General features: G+C 41.9%; 1 protein-coding gene across 1 annotated transcript in view; it reads left to right on the forward strand.

Moving 5' to 3' along the window:
- The window catches only part of STK11IP (serine/threonine kinase 11 interacting protein), a 37646-nt gene extending 25109 nt beyond the window's left edge, over nucleotides 1-12537 (forward strand). The window contains exons 18-25 of the mRNA XM_075180969.1: nucleotides 32-358; nucleotides 745-860; nucleotides 2637-2734; nucleotides 2818-2996; nucleotides 5096-5180; nucleotides 8215-8294; nucleotides 9374-9690; nucleotides 12131-12537. Coding sequence (XP_075037070.1) covers nucleotides 32-358; nucleotides 745-860; nucleotides 2637-2734; nucleotides 2818-2996; nucleotides 5096-5180; nucleotides 8215-8294; nucleotides 9374-9690; nucleotides 12131-12292 — 1364 coding nt within the window. The 3' untranslated portion in view covers nucleotides 12293-12537. The remainder of the gene's footprint in view (nucleotides 1-31; nucleotides 359-744; nucleotides 861-2636; nucleotides 2735-2817; nucleotides 2997-5095; nucleotides 5181-8214; nucleotides 8295-9373; nucleotides 9691-12130) is intronic.
- Nucleotides 12538-13283: the final 746 nt, after the last annotated feature.

Below are 13283 nucleotides of genomic sequence, written 5' to 3' on the forward strand. Positions count from 1 at the left end.
ATACTGACTCGTTTGTGTGTGTGCGTTGTAGGCGACGCTCGCTGTCCATCGTGTGGGAGTGTCCATGTGGTTCTGGCTCCGGTACAGCACGATGCAGATACTCCTGTCGAACAACCACCAGATGGCGCTGACGGCAAGAGGCAAAAATCTTTTTATTTGGGGGAACAGGAAGGAGACGGCTCCGAATCTGGGAGCAGCAGCGCTAGTCCGCGAGATGACGTGGACGGCAGCACCTTAAATAGCAGTTCTACCCCAGAAACCAGCGTATGCGGCCTGACGGGCAGTTACAAATACGGGACGACGACCCCTCTGAGGCAGAATAGTCCTATCCCCAAGGACAGCTGGCAGATCAGTCCATGTGAGTTATATGGTGGGAGAAGTCATTTGTATTAGTACATTAAATGTCTATGTATTATTTAACTAATAATAACTGAAGTGTTAATATAAAATCTATACGGGATATGTGTGCTGACATTTGAGCTCTTTAACAATATGCTTCAAAGGGTGAAGCTTCTCTATCTTCAATCTCTCTGTAAATAATGTATGCGGATAGGAGGAGTCACGCAGGGCTGTGATGTCACGGCAAGAATAACCGTAATGAATGATTGTATCATTTCAGCTTTTTGCTTTAAGAATTGGGTTAGACTGAAAGGTCTGTTTTTTGTTTGTTTTTTTTCCCTCCAGGCTATCTTTTAATAGATTATTTTTTTATATTGTTTAAATCTTCCTGTTTTGTTTCTTCAGCGGGTTTAAGTCCAAATCAGACGTTAGATTTCCGGCTGATTGATCATCGGCTCAAGTTGTATGTTGATATGGAGATCTTGGATGGGGATATGGAGGAGTTTCAGTGTTACATGAAGGTGAGACTCTCGTGTGATCATTTTGGGGGCTGAAGAGCTCTGTCTTCCGTTTAAACAATGTGCTTGCTGGGTGTCCGGTTGAAACTCTGGTGATAGAAAGTTGTCATTACAGATTCCGAGTTTCATGCTTTGACTGCAGGTCCAATCTACAACTAAGTTTGTATTGCATGCTGGGAAATTTTTAGTATTTAAACTCTTTCTTGTAAACGTTGACTTGCCTGAAAAAAAATACATATTCTTTGTCTCGGTAAGGTCTCATCTGAAATATTACGCTTGGAATATTAAATATGTTTTAAAATACTACTCTATGCACTTTATAGTTAATGTATGCCAAATTACTTGTCTCATCAGCATGAAATTGATTCTACAGAGTACAGTTCCTTCACAACATCTTGATCTCATTTCCCACTACCACACTTCTGGTTTAAAGAGACTCTATATTTCTATTTTCCCTTTGTATTTGTCTCTATAGAAATTAAATGCTAAATGTATAAAAAAAAATAAGTTATGGGACAATGTTTCTGAGATTCGGTGTTTGTAGTAAAGCTTCTAGTACAGTTCCATTGCTTAATTTCTCTTCCCATAATATTTTTTTTTTTTCCATGCCGGTGTTTTCCTGTAAAGCTGACTAAGATGTGATAATCCATTAACTTTACAACAGCTTGGGGGTGTGAGTGAAGTAATTGGGTGCACTGTGAGATCCGTAGAAGTACAAATACACGTCTGAGTAGGTGAAGAGGTGGCGGGTACAATACAGGAGTTTGATCTTGGCCTGCACAGAAGTATAACGTAAAACTATATCTAGCATATACATTACCCCTGTGCATAGCACATAAGTTTTTGAGTCGCTTTAAAGTTTCTGGGAGAGGTATTTAGTACCATTCAGTAGCTCGCGTGCCTGACCAGACACAGATTGGGGAGGCAAGAATAAACTCGTTATAATAGAGAGAGGTTGGAAAAATAATTTAGCATTTCGTGGTCCTTTTTAAGGCTGTAAAATAGTAAATTCAGCAATGTCCTCTGACACATTGGGAGCTAGTCATTCCTGTGTTAGCTTTGCCAGTTGGATTATTTCAGTGCACTCCGACCTAAAAAATGTTCTTTCTTGTGCTTGTGCTATGCTAGACGTAGTGTATGTTGTGCCATATGTCTGACCCTTAGCCATGCCTCTAATAATGGCATCTCCTCCTCCTCCCCCCATCCACTAGATAGTAACTCTATCGTTTTGTATGGTCAGAGGATGATCACACATACATAAGATTGACAGCAGAGCTCTGATTGGACATTCTGGGGCAGAGTGGTAATAATGGCACTGTACTTGGCTTCTATAAAACGGTTATCTCCATTAGGCAGCTACAAGTGGAAAATAAAAAATGGGGTTAAAGTGTCTTTATCACTTATTGAAGTGCATGAATCCATTGTGTAGTCTTAATCAATAGTCCCCCTATTAATTCACTATGGACTAGTGATAGGGGTGAAGCAGGAGGCATTCGGCACCTCACGTCTCGCTGATGTCGCTGAATATTAACTCTGCCTACACTGTGTGGATGACGGCCCCAGTGTTAATGCTCGGACTGCATTGTTGCTTTGCAGTTAGTTCAGATGATTGATACAAAGTAACAACTACTAATTCAAAAGCAGTCGTGCAGCCCGTTATGTTATCTGTGGCGGTCTGGATGGCCGTCCTGACAGCCTTGTTTTATAGTGACCTATTGCGGCCTCACTCTCCCTGTTCGTCTCTTACTTCCTCTCTCCGCTTTCTCCTGGCGCTCGCAGGTGCCTGTGGTTCGTTTTGGGAAATCTTTGGAGTTTTGGGCACTTGTTGTGGTTTCGAATCAGAAAATCTATTTCCTAGAAATAACTGGAGAACCCAGGTACAAGAAGAGAATGAACATTTAGTGGCGGATGATTCTGTGTTTTGAAGGAGTAGACTTGACATGGTTGTGTTCTCCTTCAGAGGCCCGCCCTGTGATTGGCTGCGGCCGGGGGAGATCCAGAGTCTCTCCTCTCTCACCCACTTACACATCGGCCTTCAGGGGCAGAGTTTACATCTGGGGTTCGAAGCGTCCCAGGCTGCGTATACTCTGCTCACCAGGAATCGCCAATACAGCGCAGTCTTCAGCCAGCAGGTACTGGGTAAGTAGGGTGAGCAATAACTTTAACCAGGGACCCTCTTTTTTTTCCATATTGGTAGTCTTAAATATATTGAAAAATATATACATATATAGTATACACACATTTGCTTTTAGTGTAATGTAATTTTTTCTTTTCAGTGGTACTGTTATTGGTGACTGAGGGACAGAGAGTTGTATAATCTATCGCATATATAATTTATAAAAGCAGAGAGAATAACTGTGTTCTTTGTTGATATTATAACCATGCAAGGCCGAAAAATATTCATTATAATTATCGGGGCACTAATTGCCCCATTTATAAATTAGTATATATTTAAACACTTAAGGGTAAATGTATCAAGCTGAGAGTTTCCAGCAGGTTTGAAAAGTGGCGATGTTGCCTATGGCAGCCAATCAGATTCTAGTTATCAATTATTTAATACATTGTACAAAATAACTAGAATCTGGTTGCTATAGGCAACATCTTCGTTCTTCAAGCCCGTCGGAAACTCTCGGCTTGATACATTTACCCCCTAGGGGTAGATTCACTAAAGCTTCTAAAAAGAAAAAGTGGAGATGTTTGCTCATAGCAACCAATCAGCTTCAAGCTATTTATCCAGTACAGTCTAGAACATGATGGCTAGAATCTGATTGGTTGCTATGGACAACACCTCCACTTTTTCGTTTTAGAATGTTTGATACATGTACCCTTTAGACATTAAAGCTGCACTGAATTTTACACTAATGTGCTCCTCTTTCTAAGCACAGTGACAGGGCTGCTCCATACACAAGGGAATGTATTGCGTTTAGGATTAATAATAACTCCGATAATAACAAACATCACTGGTAAATAATAACATCCATATGTAAAAACAATGGATCCCTGTTGCTATCCATATAGGTCTCATTCCTAAGTTAACAATAAGGATGGCTGTAATATCCCCCTTAGTATAAATATGGGTCGCACATATTATGTAACCAGACCTTCCAAATTCTGTGTGATCTCTGAAATATGCTCCATACACCACAGACATTAACAAAGACCCTCACCGTCCCGTGTACTGTAGTATACACATAATTTAAACCATGGCTTTAGATATAGAACCAGCAACATTACAAGTCAAATCTGCACCTAATTTTACAGGCTGACGGATGCTCTAAAAATTCCGTGTGGAAACTGTAAAACTTGTCAAAGTCCAATCCGCTTCAACCTATGGATCACCCCATTCATTTATTTAAACTTTTTTTCTATTTTTCTCCCAAAATAATACTGCTGGGTTTAGGTGCATTAAATGAATCTAGAGATTGAGGGGTTGTCGGGACTGTCTTTACTACATGTCGCACTTTTGTGTGTTTTGGAGATTTTTATTACATAGCGTGAAGTTTGTCTACAAGTCGCGTTTCCTGCGGAACGTGTCCCGTTTGTAAGTACAGGGGTGACATCTGGTCGTGGGGACCTCGGAGGTGCCGGAGAATTCAAGTCCTTTTGCTGAAAACGGCCCAGAAATAGCGCTCTCTCCACCCCTCTATCTCGTTTATATAATCCCGTCCTGAAGAATTAAATCTCGTCTTCTCCACATAAGTGGAAGAGTAGCTGCAGCGCTTGTCATACTCCTAGACTTCACCAGAGCCGCTGATCCAAGCTCTGCCCTGCAAAGCCGGATACGGGTACATAAAAGTTGGCGCATGAGGTCACAAAAAAGCACTTGTGCTGCAGTTATAGTTTTCTACTTGGTACATGATCCATAATCAGAGTGTAATCCATTTACTACAGGTGAAAATTGAGATTGCAGTCGCAGAATTAAATGCATTCTACAATCTTTTAAGCATTGGGTTCCAAAGTATGGGAAATCCTTTCACCTGGATAACCCAGTCCCGGATATCTCTGATAATATATTACTATGGTTATAGTACATATTATAGACCCCCCCCCCCCTTCCCCGTGTTGTAACCAATAACAATCAGATTTTAGAATGTTTCTAATATGGATTAATAAATGTAAGGGAACCTCTGATTTGTCGCTGTGCGATGCAGCATATTAGTGCAAATTGTTAGTAAATAACCCTGATGTGATGTGTTTGGGAGCGTCAGAAGTGTAAACGCAAGGTGTGTGAATTTCAGATTCTCTATTGGAGTTGCCGCTGCGATATCGCAATGCTCTGCAGTACAAGGCCGAGGAGGACGTCGCTCCAGACCATCGTCTTTGGTGAGTCGATAGATTCCTGTTCTACAGTTTCACATCCTACTCTTGGTTTCATATTTCCCCTCGGTTCTCAAAATATGTTCACATAATAGTATCAACCCTAGAGGTATAAATACACACTCGGTACAGGTGGACTGAGTAAGAGGATCTGTCCAGTTCATATCTAGTTTAAATGGCCTTTTACTAATAAGGTTTGCCCCGGGGACTCTCTAGCGCCCCCGGGGACTCTCTAGCGCCCCCGGGGACTCTCTAGCGCCCCCGGGGACTCTCTAGCGCCCCCGGGGACTCTCTAGCGCCCCCGGGGACTCTCTAGCGCCCCCGGGGACTCTCTAGCGCCCCCGGGGACTCTCTAGCGCCCCCGGGGACTCTCTAGCGCCCCCGGGGACACTATTAATCTACTTCTCTTACTCTATTTGCAGCTTCCAGCGCAGCCTTCGATCAATCCCGGTTCTATGAACCCCCCCCATTTGATATAATTTAGCACCCAGCTGTGTCACTGCAATACACAACATGACTTTGATAACAAATCTGTGTTGTGTGCCAATGTGCTGTAACACAGAGCAGCCAATCAGATGTTTGCTTTCATTTTTTCAGCTAGAATGTGATAGGCTGCTCTGTGTAGCTATACATTGTAGCACTGTTTCATCATCATCATCATCATTTATTTATTTATATAGCGCCACTAGTTCCGCAGCGCTGGTCATGAAATACGCATCTACATGTTGTGTCTCCACTATGCAACTGCAAGTCATTGTATCAGTCGGTATTTAGCTGCCGGGAGTATGCAGAGCCTGGTATGATCACGAACAGAGCTGGAAGTAGTCAATAGGATTTATATTACTTTTTCAGTCATTCAAAAAATATAACTAAACACAAGTTTGGATGGAACCAGTGAAATGTGACTTATTTCATGGCTTATTAGTTCTTTCGGTCATCTGGTGGGACACAGACATTACTCCAACAGGAGATATGGCATTGTAGGAATATAATGTCCAGGAGATTGTGTGCTCTCTCTGCACCTGAGTTTTGACTTGTGTTTTTTTTTTTTTTTTTTTAATTGTTTAGTCAAGATTTTTTTATTTTTTTTGTTGCAGGATTGTTTTTTTTGTAATCGAAGTTTAGATGTTTTTTGGGTATTTTTTATGCACCGATGTTGCCCATTTGTGGGGTGTTTTTCTGTAACTCTGTTCTGCTTACTTGGCCCTTTTTTTATTTCCTTTGAACTTAAAGTGAGGATTTGGGGAAGAAGCTGGCTCTACTTGCTCAAGTTCACACTTCTCCAAAAAGCGGTGGATCCTCGCCAGAGATCAAACGGGGGGGGGGGGGGGGCACCTGATGTTGGGGTTAATGGGTTTTCGGCCGCCTCCTTTGTTTACCTACCTGTGCTGTCCGTGAAGGCCGCCGTTCTGTCGGCAGAGATCAGTGATCGTTGCTCTGATCCACTTCTCTAGATTGTGTTGTAGGAGGCAGCCACGCTGTGTGCACTGCCAACATTTATTCTGTATTTCCGTCATCACACAAGGGCTCTTGGCTACGTACTTGGAAGTCGTGCAGCCTCGCTTAGTGCCGTCTTATTATCCTAGTTTATAGAGATTAAGATTCCCAGGTGAATGTGTTGTTACAGCCTCTAAGAGCAAAGTACTTCAAGCCTTATTTTCACTTTACTATATGTAAACTGATCCTGCGTGGCAGTGGGAGGGGTAAAGCTGGCGTAGGAGGAGGAGTTCTACTCCTCAAGTGTCTGCTGAGGGTGGAGCTTAACCCCAGAATAATTCCTGTGTCCCCCATTGGCTTAAAAAGAAAGCATTTAATGTTAGGTTAATAATTCTATTTTCTTGTACAATATATCACATCACTATGGGGGGTATTCAATTGACCGTGAGATATTTTTTTACACCGTGTTAAGTAATGTTAACGCTGTTTTTTTTATAATTTTCGAGCGGATTAACTTTACCCGCGATTCAATTTCATTTTTAACGCTCCGTTTTTTTTCATGAAACGTTCCTCTCGCGCTCCAGCAGAAGGTCTACTGAAAGTATAGGGTGTGCAAGAGGCAGCCGCGTTAAAAGCTAATTAATTGTTTTTTAACGCGGCGCGTTAAACAGGCCAATATGCTCTTTTATCTCTCACCTCTTTGGGGTCTGATAAAAATAAAAAAACCTAAGAAAACTATTTGAAATCATGTAATAATGAAAAAAAGAAGATAAACTATGTTTATCAGTAATGCCTAACATGTAAAAGTTGATTTTCTTGTGAAAAATATAATGGAAAAAAAACCAAACATAAATATAAGAATCACTAATTAAATATATTTATGTTTTTGGTACAAATGTTTGTACTAATGTGTTTTGTGACATGGTATAGATGATTCTATAGTAAAAAATAGTTAAATAAAAAAAATGCTTAAAAAAAAAAAGTACTGTAATGTAGATATTATCAAATAGAATGGTTGTGTAATGCAATCTAATGTATGAAAATGTATGCCAGTCCTTTTTTTTTTTTTTTTGTGTTTATACATGACTGCGTTAAACACTCCCCTAAAAACTCGCAAACACAATGATTAACGCGCAGGGGCAGCTTTCCCTCTTTTTCAATTGAATTGCATGAGTTTTCATGCTGCGTTAACTAAAAACGGTCGCTATAGCAGTTAAAAACCTGCGTGTGATTTTTATTTTATTTTTTAACGCTGCGGGAAAAAGAAAAACTCAGTCAATTGAATACCCCCCCAAACAATCACAGTGTTTGCATCCTCTGATGGGACTATTTTTTTTATCTTAGCTGCAAGTATTAAGCTTATTGTGCATTCTGTACTAATTCAATGCATTGTGATGGTTTGGTACATATCCACTGCATTTAAAGGGAGGCTTTCTACTTATAATTACTGTATAATTCTCAAGTCTGCCCCCTGTTGGCTGGGAGAGGAAAAGAAAGAGCTGGAAGTTCATGCGATAATGGAAGAAGTTATGTTCTTGTATTGTTTCCTTGTGCATCCTGTGGACACCTGTTACCCCCTCTCTTTATATCTCTCCTGCCGCAGGCATCTCCTACATGATGACCTTGGAGCGGGCAGCCACAGCCCCCTGCAGTGTCGCTACGTATTGGCGTATTTAGATCACGGTAAGAGTTTCCCGTTCAAGGTCTGCACCTGTGTCTGTGATTTCATCAGTGAGATTCCTGTATAGCTGCCTAATGTGCCCTGTACAATTGTTATACTAGGATCTTAATGAAGTTGTGGCTGTCTGCCCTCTTACTGCCGCTGTTCTGTATGTGTGTGTCCTTTATTAATGTAACAAAATACTATCTCAATGCTTGATATTTTATGAGACAGTAGCTGCTCTTTGCACAGTTCTAAAGTTAGAGTGTGTCTAAAATTAAGAAGAACATGTTTATTAAATAAGAATCTTAGAGACCTAATTATATATTACAAGACACATCAAGCAGAACTACTAGATCAGTGATGGGCGACAATGGGACCGTATGCTCCCGCCGAACCTTCATTTGCCCCCAGTTCTTATTTAATAAGTGAGACGGCTGAGGGTGTTTTAAGGCAAGCGGCAGGTATGAGAGGTTTTTTGGGTGAGTGGGGTTTTCAGTGGCATTTGGGGAAATCTTAAGTTTGTTTTTTGGGGTGCATTTGATATCTATTCTAAGAGTGTGGTGTCTCTTTCTTTAATTTAATGTATTGTTTTAGCTTCTTTCAGAAATGATGGGTAATGTGCGGCCCTTTTGAAAGTTAGAGGGCCGACCATGTGATCCTTGACTAGTATAATTTTGCCCATTATTGCGCTAAGCAACTTTGCTGGCTGGAACGTCTCTTTCTGAAAACTCCTGCATCATATCTAAACTGTTCTGCAGCAGTTGTTAAATTGCTCACTTGGCAGGTGCAGGAGAAATAACAAAGTCCTGTATGAGGTTTTTTTTTGTGAGCAGTTTTGCAGCCGGCCCTAAACGCTACCAGCTGGCCCTAAACGCTGCTTGCAGCTTCTACTGCCAGGGCAGGAAAATCTCTCTAGAAAACTCAATCATTTCAACAGGACATGGCAGCGTTCATTTGAGAAGGGAATAGAACAGGGAAATGTGAAGCAGAACTACAATGTAACAAATCTCTCTCTCTCTCACACTCTCACACACACACACACACACACACACACGTTATCTGGTCACCTTGTCTAACCCTCTCTTGTCTCTTCTCGCAGAGGACGTTGGGACTGATAAAGCTGCCGATCCCTGCGCTAATTCCGATCTGGCTCCGCATAACACGGCATCCCCTTTGGCGCTAGCTCAGGGCGCTGCTAAGGCGACTCCGGTGTCTCTGCTGCTCACTGACACTCACATGTATCTGCTAGAGGAATCGCACCAGTGGCATTTCACCCCTCAGCCTGATGGAGAAGGCTCTGCCCAGGAGCGACCGGAGAAAGTGAAGATTAAGGAGAAACAGGCAATCCGAAGCGTCAGCTCTGTACATTTATACCGCTCGGCACCTTTACACCTCCGTATCTGGCTCTATAATGAGGTACGAACAGTTTACGGTATTTTACTGACACTTTAAAACTTACTTTTATTTAGAAAGTTACTTTTCTAATTTTTCTAGTGTTTGTTTCACCCACTGCTTGTCCCACGCTCCAACCACTACCCGCCAAATGCTTCTACACGTATCAGATACTGTGTACGGTTCCTATAAGAGCCATGTAGCATCAGTTAGGAGGTCCTACTGGGACCTTCTGAATACAATGATGAAGGGTGACTATTAGAGGACAAGAGCGGCCTAGGAATATTCACATTGCTATAGGTTAGAGGAAAGTTAAGGATGCAGCTGATTGGACTGGTGCTGTCCAACCAGGTGACGGTTGCAGTACACACCTCCCACTCCTTTCTAGGAAGCTTATGTATCTTCATGCCTCGCACTCCCCAAAGTACAAGCACCCTCTTTCTCCACATCTCCGGTAACTGTGCTCTGGATCTGCTTGGGTGGTAAAGTGTATGGAGCAATTCTTTGGGGTGTTCAAAAATTGCACATCTAGGGCAAAGATTGCCTCCTATATCCTAGATGCATTGTCCTACTCGGAGAATGGCCCTGGACTAGCAGCCAGAACTTTAATACTTACCAGGAAATCCCTCGAGTATGGCAATAGTTCCCAAATTGAGGTTTCAAGCCCCCCTAAGAGTCCAGGATTTAAAAATACCCCATGCTTGTTCCAAAGATGTTTAATGAAAATAATAAAGACACTAATTTTAGTCTCCTACTCAAGCACGGATATCTGTAAAACGTGGATTAATAGGGGGGCTTGAGTTGGAAATCGCCGCTGTAGGCGGGCACACGTGACCTCCAGCCATGAATGGACCCCCCCCCCCCCATGATCCTTCTGTTTCGTTCAACTTCAGATGCAACAATAGAAACCGACAGCCTTGACGAGCCCCCTTTGCCGCGTGTCTTCTGATCCTTTAGCAAAAAAATTCTTGTTGAGTACTTTTTTAATAACTTTTTCACTTGCACAATTATCATTTTTATCTTGACAGCTGAACCTAACACTAAAGGTTAATTGAGCGACTGGCCTGTAGCACTCCTGATAACAGAGCCTCAGAACTCAAACACTCATTAGCGTAAAGATAACAACATAGGAAATAGAGAGGGGGAGGCTGCGGAGTAATGATTACTATAGGGAGGACGGACAGCTAGAGAAGTAAGGGATTGCCAGTTAACATGTTGCTTGAGTATGTGATATATTATTATAACATTTATTTATATAGTTCCAGCTTACTCTGTGGCGCTTTGAATGTTCGACCATAATTTGTCTTTAATCATGTTTTTTAGCCCAAATATAGACTTTTAAAAGTGCAGCCGTGTACAGTTTCTATAAAGTTTTGCTTTTCAAAGAACCGTGCAGCCTTGCCATAAAATTGGTTTCCTGGTAAAGTTACAAGCCATGGAATTGGTGATATTACCGAAATACGCTGAAACCATTTGTCCCAAGGCTTCTATGTTTTTTTGTTTTTTTTTGTACAGAATAAATATATTTTTTGTTACATCTTTATATAGTCCTGGTCCGTAATTTTACTGGCTATTTCCTTTCTCAACAAGCGTGTTAGAAGTTTATAAAAATTGAAAATAAGAAGCCAGCAAATTATCTCAGCAGCTTAAAGAAAAGAATTGAGAGAATATTTTGACCTGTGAGAGGTTTGATGATTGATCTTCTGTAGCAAGCCTGCCAGGGTGTTAATCCTACACAACTGAAGATGTAAAACAAGTAGAATAATGTCTAGATTGTAAGACTGCTCATTTTTTGGTGGTGGGGAGATGATTTTGATTTGGGATTCTGTGAGGCAATCCTGGACCTTTTGCAATTATTATTCTTTTGAGCCTTGCGCTCCCTTACACCATTTATGTCTTGCCCTTTAATTGTCAGTCCCTGAAAGAAGTTGTCTGATTCGGCCCACTTTTCGGTTCTTTTGATTGACATTCCTGCGAAAGAAGAATTCCGTTAGGGTTAAGATTAAGTAGATTGAAAAGTAACCGCAAAATAATTTTAGGATGGGGTTAAACTTGTTTCTTTTGTCTTGTTTTATATTGAGATTCTGTTTGACGCTTATAACGTGACTAGTCGTTAACTCAGGGGGCAAACGCAGGATTTGTAGAGGGGAGTTTCCACACCACGCCGCCAGTGGGCGTGGCCAGCATGAATGGGGGCTTGGATATAGTTTTAGACAGTGTTTGGCTGCTCTCCAACTCTTCCTATCCCCATAATATACATGGGCAATGCTGCGTGCATTACGGTTGGATGCACGCAGCTCTCCCTTTTCAAGCAAAGCCATGTGAAGCGGGGGCAGGGTCCAGCCACCTGGATTATACAGTGCCCCAGGCTTAGAGGGGGGTTTCCAGACACTAGGAAACACCCTCCCCTCGGTTTGCCTATGTAACCGTCTGCTTGTTGTGACATTTTCTTTCCTCTTTACAGACGCAGCAGAAGGAGCGCTCGTGGCTTCTGTGGACAGAGGACCCCGAGCTGCCTAAAGCGATTGTAGAGTGGCTCCGAGTCCCGTGGGAAACTGAATACCACATACACTTCAACCAGGTCATCCACGATACCCTGGAGTCCCATTTACCATGCACCAGGTAGAACACTTCAAAATTACTCCGGCACAGCAGGATTGTGTCCATCGGACGTAGCACAGGTGGTGACAGGCTGGTGGTCTCCGTCGAGGGACCCGTCTCCTTCTAGGACTGTGTAACGGAATAAGGGCAGTCACGAAAGAGAGTTGGACAAATTTGCACTGTTTTTTGTTTTTGTTGTTTTTTTTGGTAATTGCTGAAAAATTTCTTGTTTTAATGTTATGTAATAAAGTTTCTACCCCGTTTTAGAGAGTCTCTTGTAGAACGCAGATTATTGTGTGATGACAGCACCACCGTCTACCCGGGACAGCTGACGGAACAGTGTATGCACACACGCAGTGCGTCACAGAGGGGATGTTGACGTTTAGGGTACAGGCAGACCCTTATGACAGTGCCAGGATAGAACTGATCCCCTACATCAGTGATGGGCAACCTGGTACACTTTGTGGGTCGCATGCTGCTGCCCTTCAGCCTTTAAGAGGGGTCATATATTACCCTTTAATCTCGAGTTAAACCAATACATTTAATCAACAAAAGAGACACCTATCTGTAATAACATCAGCAGGCATTTTATACAAGTGTTACAAGCTGTCACAAACACATCGGACACCCAGGACCCAGCTGGGGGCCGCAAGTGAAGACCAATTAGACATTTGTTTTCATTGCCCTACTCTATGGCTTGCTGTGGGATACTAAGTCCTTGTACTTCACTAATAAATAATACACTGTTTTTGACAACTGTCTCATATCTATATTATTAACGAAATCTCATAAATGAGCGATTTAATGTTTATAAACCATATATGGTTAGCACAGCTTGCAAAAATAAATGTTACTCCTGACATTGACTCTCCTATGTGAAAAGAAAAGGGTTGATTATACCACACAAGCATTCAACCGTGTACTATGGTTATATGACCACTAGAGGCACTGTATCAGTAATATAAACTAGACAAGATACCTCTGGTATATATCAAAAGAAATAAAAGGTGAACCTT

Source organism: Mixophyes fleayi, chromosome 7 (genome assembly GCF_038048845.1).
Source record: "Mixophyes fleayi isolate aMixFle1 chromosome 7, aMixFle1.hap1, whole genome shotgun sequence".
Lineage (NCBI taxonomy): Eukaryota > Metazoa > Chordata > Amphibia > Anura > Limnodynastidae > Mixophyes > Mixophyes fleayi.